Below are 9,984 nucleotides of genomic sequence, written 5' to 3' on the forward strand. Positions count from 1 at the left end.
TGCTCCAGTGGATAAAAATTAAAAACCTGGTTGGTTGTGAATTCCACATACAAGAGAAGTGGAGTCTCAAATAACTTTACAAAAAACAAAAAAAACAAAAACAGCAGAAAGATAGCACTGCTGGTCTCTGTGATTAAAAACACACACCATCCAAACACAAAGCTGGTTGAGAACTCCAAGGTTATAGCTTTGTGGTGGAGAGCACAAAGTCCCAAATAATTTTTTGAAGAAAAATAAATAAAAAGTTCAAAATGATGTTGTCATGGAGGGGGTGTTGAGTCTGTTTCGCTAAGTCATTAATTCCATCACAGAGAATGTCTTGGATGTGCCTGAGACACACACCGATGTTCTTCTTCGTGGTCTCTGTGCATCACACAACAGTGGGCTCTGCGCCTGCATGGGGTCTCGTTCGGGAAAAACTTCTATAGCTGAGGTGTTTTAGGCGTGAACCCCTCCCCTACGCTGGGAGTGCGCATGTGCAAAGAGGGGGTTCCCGCCCCATTTTCTCAGTTCTCTTTCGACCGCCATTGTGGTGACATCGTTTGGGAAATTCTCTGTAGAAAATAAAAACAAACTACTGTTAGAGGCATTTTCTTCTCTTCTCTTTCTATCTATCTTATATTTCTACTTTATTCTTCTTCTTATTTTCATTATTTTGTTTTTTCTTTCGCGAACAGCGACCGCCCGAAAGGGCGCATGGCCCTCAAGGCGCCCTTCAGAAAATGTAAAAATTGCAGGAGTAAGCTCCCTCCATCCGACGGGCACTCCTTCTGCCTTTTGTGTCTAGGTGAGGCCCACGTCGTCCATACCTGCCGTTTTTGTCAAGCTTTTTCTAAACAAACACGGCGACATAGGTCAGACAGACTAAAAGCTGTCCTCTGGAGTAAAGCATTACAAGCAGTCGACAAGCCATCTACGTCGAAATCCTTTATTATGGAGCTTGTTGAAACCTCTCCAAACTCGCCATTACTTGCTGAAACACAACAACCTGAATTGCCTGCTACGCCAGGGAGAGGCATTACGCTTTCGATTGCTAAAAAATTAACAAAGAAAGCTAAAAAGGCAAAACATACTGCCATGAGCTCGGAGGAGCAAAACAAAAAGAGAAAGAAAAAATCTCTTAAAAAGAGTGTGTCGAACCCTACTTGGCCGTCTATTCCTCCTCCGACTCCTAATAGACCGATACCGATGGACGATTCCGTACAACCTGTATCGGTACCGACAAATGACCCTTTACCACAACCTCAAACTTCGACAACCGAAGCCACGGCTTCGATGCCAATACCGACACAGACGTTACCACCTCCTCCACCGCCACCATTACTACTGTCCCCTATACCGACAATACATCTAGCCTCAGCGCGTGAACAAAGGCTAACGTCGACATCGGAAGGCGAAATCAGAGATCTGTTGCCAGCACCTATACCGCCTAGACAGGTGCAACCTCAGGATAGGCGTTACAGACATGACTCCCTGGACTCGATGTTCTCCACTCATTCCGGGAGAGGATACTACTATTATGATAGCTCAGTTTGATCAAGGGATAGATCCCGTTCACCACACTGCATGGACAGATGGGAATGAAGCCCCCATAGACATCAATATTGGGAACGCGACCCATATTACCGACGACCTTACGAAGGTCATTAGGAAAATTTTCCTCAAGACCATTATGGTCGAGAACGGCCTTTTCGTGAACAACCACCTATGGAATCTTTAGCCAGACCATCGGCTACAATTTCTAATCCTCAACTTCACGTTGATCCTCGCTCTAATCGACCCATTGACTCGAGTACACGACCACAACCAATGCAACTCGAACCGCCCACAGCACTAGCCCCTGACGCTCTTGCGCTATTGCAACCTCAACCAGCTCCACTCATGCAAATACCAACTGCTCCAGTGAACTCCCCAACATCAGGTCAGGATGAATACGGTTCTGATTCATCCTCATCATCCTCGGCACACCCTTCAATGGTGTCTCCTGATATAGAGGTTGCCCCACAAGGGGGTATTTCTCCATCAGAAGACCTTGGACACTTTTCAGATCAGGTCATCAGAATGGCGCAGGCCTTGGGTCTACAGGTGGAACAGTCTACATCCACTATACAAGACCCAGTTTTCGACTCGATTATTTCAGACACAACAAAACCTGTATCCATACCTATGTTACCGGTTCTACTTGAAACTATAAAACAGTCATGGAAATCACCTTCAACAACCCCGCCAACTTCCAAAAGGTTGGAGGGTATGTATAAGATCCAGCAGTCTGATGTCGAGTTCTTGTTCCAACACCCACCACCGAATTCGATAGTCGTCGAGGCAGCCCAGGGTAAGAGTAGACATCAACATTCTTCCCCTGTAGATAAAGAAGGACGTCGTTTAGACCTTCTCGCTCGTAGATTATACACTTCGTCTTCTCTAGCACTAAAAGTTACGAATTACCAGGCAGCTATGTCTGGTTATCAACTACTTCTTTGGGACAAAATGGGAAAATTAATGGAACACTTACCTGAAGATAAGAAACATCTGGCTAGACTCTTCCATTCCGAAGCGTCACAGCTTTCCCGTCAGCAAAGACATACCTCTAGACACCAGGTCGACTGTATAGCAAAGACCTTAACAGGAACTATAGCGCTCCGTTGCCATGCTTGGCTTCAGTCTGCGGGCCTCTCCCAAGAGGCACGTTCTAGAATTTGACGCAGGGCATCCCTTTCAGTCAGAAACAACCAACCAGGATACTGACGACAGATGCATCAATGAAAGGTTGGGGAGCACATTTAGACTCACTAACCGTTCAGGGTTGATGGTCCAAAAAAGAAACCAAACACCACATAAATCTCTTAGAACTTCGAGCAGTTCAACGAGCGCTCACATCCTTCGAATCGGAGATTACGGGACACTTCACCCAGATAACCTCAGACAATATGACAGTGGTCGCATATCTAAACAAAGAGGGTGGCACCAGATCAGAACGTCTTCTAAAATTGACAATCAACATCTTCAACTGGTGCATCCCGAGAAACATTACTATTACTGCCATCCATATTGCCAGTACCGAAAACACACTAGCAGATTTCCTAAGCCGTTCTCATCATCTCGCACACGAATGGCAACTACACAGAACAGTTGTCAGGACAATATTCAATGCATGGGATACCCCAGACATCGACCTATTTGCCACAGAAACAAACAAGGTTGTTCCAACTTTTTGCAGTCGTGCAGGTCTAGGCAAACACTCACAGGGCGATGCTTTTACACTTCAATGGACAAACGCCCTCTTCTATGCATTCCCTCCTTTTCCCATCATAGCCAGAGTGATCGCCAAAATTCTTGCCGACAGGACCAACTGCATCTTGATCACCCCATGGTGGCCGAGACAAACGTGGTTTGCCACACTTCTACGGCTATCGAGGACTCAATACCAATGGCTCCCGTTACTTCCAACATTACTGACACAACAGCACGGCAAAGTCAGACATCCCGACTTACAAACGCTGCGGTTAACAGCTTGGAGGATACAACTGTCCCCCCAGATCTAACTTCCACCCGGTTACAGGACATTCTTGATGCAGCTAGAAAACCATCAATTCGAAGGTCGTATAACCGCAAGTGGGCTTCCTTTTCGGCATTTGCCAAAGACAACAGTTTTGACCCTTTTTCTTCTACTATACACCAAATTTTAATGTTTCTACTAACGTCTGAAAGAGGTTTATCTACATCCTCAATACGTGTCTATTTGTCAGCTATATCATTGGTTCGTTCCAATATTGATAGTTCTACTGTGTTTTCACATCCTCTTTCCAAACATTTTCTAAAGGGGCTTAATAGCCTAGCACCTCCAATCCGTTCACGAATGCCAGCATGGAGTATTTCAGTAGTATTGAAATCCTTAACTTCAAAACCCTTTGAACCACTAGCTACGACAGACCTCTGACTCCACTCTTTCAAAACAGCGTTTTTAATAGCCATCACCACTGCCCGAAGTGCAGCTCTCCGGATCGATCCTCCTTATCTAATTTTTCACAAAGATAAGGCTGTGTTACGACCGGATGTGACCTTCCTTCCTAAGATAGTTTCGGATTTTCACTTAAATTAGGACATTATCCTGCCTGCATTTTTTCCTTCCCCATCTTCAGAATTGGAGATCACCCTTCACACACTGGATGTCCGAATTGCTCTAGCCTTTTACAAACAACGAACAGAATCTTTTCGTAAATCACCTCGTTTATTTGTTTCTTACTCTGGACAACACAAGGGCATGCCCATCACATCTCAAAGACTTTCGGCATGGATAGTTGATACCATCACGCTGGCATATCAGGTGGCGGGACTCTCTCTGGACACGCCAATCCAAGCTCATTCCACCAGAGCGATGTCAACGTCAACAGCATTTGGAAAAGGCGTTCCCATTCCAGATCTTTGTCGTGCAGCAACTTGGTCGAGGCCATCTACTTTCATTAAACACTATCGTTTGGATACAAGAGCCAGAGCCGACTGCTCTTTCGGGAGGGCTGTTCTATCATCTATATTGACATAGGACACCGACCCACCTCCGGTAAGTCAGCTCGCTAATCTCCCACTGTTGTGTGATGCACAGAGACCACGAAGAAGAAATGCAGGTTGCTTACCAGTAACCGTAGTTCTTTGAGTGGTCATCTGTGCAGTCACACAACCCACCCAACCACCCCCTCTTTGGTGTCGATGAGTTCTATAACTAAATCTTTTCTTTGCTCCTCACTGACATCCTTCATTTGAGGTAGATGTCCTTATATGGATATTGTAATGAAAACATTCTCTCGGTGTCGATGTCTCCATTGATACCGAGAAATCTCTCGGTTCCGAGCCCACCATGTCGGTCTCCAGGAACTGAGGAAATGGGGCGGGAACCCCCTCTTTGCGCATGCGCACTCACAGCGTAGGGGAGGGGTTCCCGCCTAAAATGCCTCAGCTATAGAAGTTTTTCCCGAACGAGACTCCGCGCAGGCGCAGAGCCCACTGTTGTGTGACTGCACAGATGACCACTCGAAGAACTACCGTTACAGGTAAGCAACCTGCATTTCCTTATGATAACCATATTAGCAACTGGTTCACTGTCTGGAGAAATCCAGGAGTTTTCAAAGTATAAAATAATGCACTTTGATGAACTGGTAAATGAAATCTCACCATAGAAACATAACTTGTGCTCTTTTTGCACAGAATATGTAAACATGCAAAGAGGCTCTGAAACAGTAAGTGTTTATATAGTTTATGTCTCTCCATTTCTTAGAGCAGTGGTGGAGAATGGGCAGATATTCTTGGACTGCAACTCCTATCAACCGTATCCAGAGTAGCTAAAGGTGATGGGGGTTGCAGTTCAAAAACACCTGCTAGGCGACAGATTCCTAATCCTTGTCTTATTGGGATTAGGAACCCTAGGAACAGCAACCTGTTTTTAAATACACAATACCAATAGTTGTTTTTTTATTGAACTGTTAAGGAGAATGACTACTGATCTCAGGTTCTCATGCCATATTTCCCCCTCTTCCATTTAGAACCAGTTATCAGGGTACCTCCTGAGGAAATTCAAGAACAGTAATGGTTGGCAGAAGCTATGGGTTGTTTTTACTAACTTCTGTCTGTTCTTCTACAAAACACACCAGGTAAGATGGGTGTAGCACACCCAGGATGGGGTTAGGCACATATTGAAATGAGAAACAATATTTTCATGCGTCTTGTGAATGCATCGAGACTGTTACATTAATTTATATTAAAGCCCTCTTGGAAGGATAGAAGTAGCAAGTATAATTTTCACTTGTAAGGGTTTTCACTACTGCCAGCCCACGAGAAGCTAATATTGATCATAAAATGAACAGAAGGCTTTCTGTAACTGGTGATTGCTGGCAAGCTGTTTCTGAAAGGCACCTCACTGGAGGAAATTGCAAATAAAATGCATGGGGCCAGTCCAGGGAAGAATTGGGGTTTCCCAATCATGGCTTTAGTTAGGCTACGCAGTTAAGTATAAATAGAATTGGTTTGTTCTCTCTGTCTGGTATCTAGGTGCTGACTGAGAATTGATGGCTTTTCTTAATATATGAACAACTTATAACATAATGTAACTCAATGTTTTGTGCTGTTTTTTTTAACAGATAGGATGTTTTATTTATAATTTTGTAAACCACCCTGGGAACCTTTGTTGAATGGAGGTATAAACTTCTACTAAATAAATACAAACTTGGTTGTTTTTCAGGATGATTATCCATTGGCCAGTTTACCACTCCTTGGTTACGCAGTCAGCATCCCCATGGAGGCAGATGACATTCAGAAGGATTATGTCTTCAAACTGCAGTTTAAGTCTCATGTATATTTTTTCAGGGCTGAGAGCAAGTACACTTTTGAGAGGTGAGTGTGCTTCTTGGACCCAGTTTGCAAAGTGAATTGGCAGCTGCAAGTTGCCCTTTCATGGATATTTTCTGTTCACTGTTCTAGTAACAATGAGGAATCTGCTGGAATGTCAGAGAGGAGTCAGCTTTAGGAAATTGCAATCCCTGTATATGATAGACACATACAACTCAAATTAATGTTGCTAGGCTTGAGAGTTACATTATTGTTTAAAAGAGTTAGAAACAATTTGAAAGAGGTCACTGGGTTACAGCGTCTATAATTATCCCATAGTTGTTTCACAGAGTTACAGACGTGTTGTATTTCTATTGTTCCATTCCTGATAATACTGAGGGGATGCCCTCAGGGCTTGGTGGGATCCCAAGAGGCTGCACAAGCCAGAGTTACTGCACCCCTGCCTGCCATACACCATGCCTGTGAAGATGCTATCATGATGGAAGATGTCTAGCTTATGCAGCAAAGTTTCTTTGAAAAGTTATGTTCAACAGATAATAGAAAGTGCATAGTTGAGCTATGGAATTTGCTATCAAAAGATGTAGCGATGGCCGCCAGTTTGAATGGCTTTAAGGAGGTTAGACAACTTAATGGAGGATAAGGCTATCGATGGCTACTAATCACGACAGCTATATGCAATCTCCAGTATTGGAGGCAGTATTCCTACGTGTATCAGCTTCTGGGGAACAGGAGCAGGAGTGTGCTCTTGAACTCATGTCCTACTTGTAAGTTTCCACAGGAAACTAGTTAGCCACTGTGTGAACAGAATGCTGAATGAGATAGATCCTTGGCCTGATCCAGCATGGCTATTTTTTTGCATTTATTTTCCAATTTTGATGTGTCTTTCACCATTAAAAACACACAATTACGGAAATTCGCAAATGAGTAGCCCATTGACTCCACCGAGTCTTACCTGTTCCATCTATGTCGTATGAGACAGTAAAATCTCCTTGATTTTTTTTTCACAAAGGGTTTTTATATAAACCCCTAAAACTACTCTGTAACAACAGGAAAATGAGGGAATTTTTTTAAATCACCCTGGTGGAACACCGGCATTTTGTTATTTTGTGACCCCTTTTAGGTTCATCTGGGTCACACTTTACAAGAGGCAGTGCAATATTTATTTATTTATTACCTTTTTTTATACCGCCCAATAGCTGAAGTTCTCTGGGCGGTTCACAAAATAGAGGAATATTAACTGCCAGCCCCCTAGTAAATGTATAAGGATGCAGGGGAGGGTGACTTTAACCCTCCCCTGCATAAGATTAATGAATTTAGGATTATTGTACGGATCTCTGCAAAGGAAATGTGTGGCTGTTGGGATATTGTGGTACCTCTTTGCAACAAACTTACTAAAAAGCTCAGTAAAAAGGAATGTGAAATACTAATATTCCTACCAAAAACTACTGCATGAAACAGTGAAAGAACAGATACTTAGCCTAAGGTCTTGAGTGTTGTTTTTTTCTCACCTGTCAGGTGGATGGAAGTGATAAAGAGAGCTACAAGTTCCCCTGGGAGATCCAGCCTCCTCATCCCAAAAGATGAAAAGGACAAGATGACAAACTGAAACAAGCAGAGCTGGGTCTCTGTTGTAAGTTAATTGTTTGCAACGTGGGGAAAAGGGAACAGGAGGATGAGTTTGATAATAGTAAAAAGAAAAACCATCTGCTGGGGCTGAGTTACCTGCTTCATGGAAGATGTTGGATTTTGCTGCAGTATGAAAAGAGGTCTCTCATCCAAACGGACTGCAAAGCCTCTGAAGAACTTAGTTCATGGAAAAATAGTGGCTGCTGGATTTATATATGGCACACAGCATTTTTTAAAAACTACAGGAATAGCAGCTGTTGGTGGTGTTTGGCTGACCTTGTCTTCTGGCTTTCAAGTGGTTTCTTAAAGCTTGTTAATGCTCAGTCTGGCTAAATAACCTTTATGTGATGTATTCTTTCAGCCTACCAACCGCACATGCTACAATCTATGTTCACCTTAATATTAAGATGGATTTTCTACATGTTGTACAACAGAGTGCTTCAGAAAATTGCCAGATAGCAACTGTGTCCTTCTTACTTTCCCAAAGTTGACACGGTAGTTTTTTGTTTGCAAGGAGACAGGGAGGCATGGGAGAAAAGGTTTCCACAGGTTGATAGTCCAATAGACTAGTCTGATCAATGCAAAGCCGAGAATGTTTTAGTATGTCTGCACTATTGCCCCTATTGCAGTTAATATTCTGAGTTCTCTCTGTCCTATCCTGATGTTGCTCTCCACAGGTTTCCTGTACATGTATGCTTCTCCTGAGCTTTTGAGCAGCACTTGCTCTGGCCAATCTTTGTTTTTTAAAATTATCAATATGCACAGACAACTTTATGAGTAAGGAAAAGCACTTTCAGATATAACCAGACCCTGTTCTTCCCACCACTAGCAAAAGTAAATGTTTTGCTGCATGATTGTACAATCAACTTACTTTACAAAACAACCTTGAAGCAGCAATTAAAGGCAGAGTTTTGGGATGATTAGCTTGTGGAAGGGTCAGTACCTCATTAATTATACTTTGACATAAAGGAACCAAGAAGTGGAAGACTAAACAGTGACAGGACAAGCCTGGGGTATAGTCAGGGACAGTGTAAGAATTGATGCAGACATATCTTTAAAAGCACATTAGCAGTAATTTAGTTGGCTTATCTAATTCAAGTACTATTGAACTGCAAGATAGGGATAACAGAAATCCCACTCACAATAGTCTGCCCTTAGTGCCATTGTCCTAAGTCATGGAGGCAGAGCCTATTCAGTGGGGTGCAGGGGGTTTAATGGACTTGAGAAACCTGCCCTGGCTATAAAGTTTTATGCTTCTTCTGTGGCCCAGATCAACATCGTTTGTTATGTTGCCCTTAGAGAGAGAGGTGGAAAGTAGTTTGCTGGTTTGAAGATGGATGATGTTAATCAAAGTTTATTTATCATGTTATAAAATATTAAGCAACAGTGTGGTGTTGGGTAGCGTGCTTTAAAGGAAACAGTCTGACGTGAAAACACTATATATCAAACAATGTGTTTTGCAGTATGGGGTATGGAAGGAGGCAAGATTCAGGTACAGTCCCCTCTTCATTACTCTCAGAATTGACTCAAAAGTTACATAGGGCTAGAGCAATCTTCTAGGTAGAAGGGGGTTGGGGTTGGATTCCTACGTAGAGGGCGAAGGGAAGATTTCATGTTTTCCGTTTGACATCTTCATTGATAAGCTGCAAAGTGCTAAAGATTTCTTCTCTACTATAATGGCCATTCAATATAAGTTAACTGTGTTTTTTATTTATTAGTGTCTGTTTTTGGAAATAAACTATTGTAGATACTTACATATGGCTCAGGAAGTAGTCTGTCAGAACCTAGCCAACTCTTACCTTTTTGTGAATAGTCAATATGGAAAAAAGGGCTTCAGCTCCTTCAAAAGTAGTCACGCTGCCTCATTTTAGATGGTAGTCTGGCTTATTCCTATGATTCTAGTAGGTCACTCTTTCCTTGTTCATAGCCTTGAGAGATCAGGTCACACTAATTGTTGTCTGACTTACTTGAGACCACTAGTGAGCCATGGCTGACCTACAACTCAATCCAGGTCATATCCTG

The 9,984-nt window shown here is 42.8% G+C and overlaps 1 protein-coding gene across 1 annotated transcript in view; it reads left to right on the forward strand.

Annotated features, from left to right (window-relative positions):
- Positions 1 to 9,700, forward strand: part of FARP2 (FERM, ARH/RhoGEF and pleckstrin domain protein 2) — a 93,687-nt gene extending 83,987 nt beyond the window's left edge. The window contains exons 25-27 of the mRNA XM_063132270.1: positions 5,535 to 5,642; positions 6,230 to 6,381; positions 7,852 to 9,700. Coding sequence (XP_062988340.1) covers positions 5,535 to 5,642; positions 6,230 to 6,381; positions 7,852 to 7,942 — 351 coding nt within the window. The 3' untranslated portion in view covers positions 7,943 to 9,700. The remainder of the gene's footprint in view (positions 1 to 5,534; positions 5,643 to 6,229; positions 6,382 to 7,851) is intronic.
- Positions 9,701 to 9,984: the final 284 nt, after the last annotated feature.

This window comes from Elgaria multicarinata, chromosome 8 (assembly GCF_023053635.1).
Source record: "Elgaria multicarinata webbii isolate HBS135686 ecotype San Diego chromosome 8, rElgMul1.1.pri, whole genome shotgun sequence".
NCBI classification, from domain to species: Eukaryota; Metazoa; Chordata; class Lepidosauria; order Squamata; family Anguidae; genus Elgaria; species Elgaria multicarinata.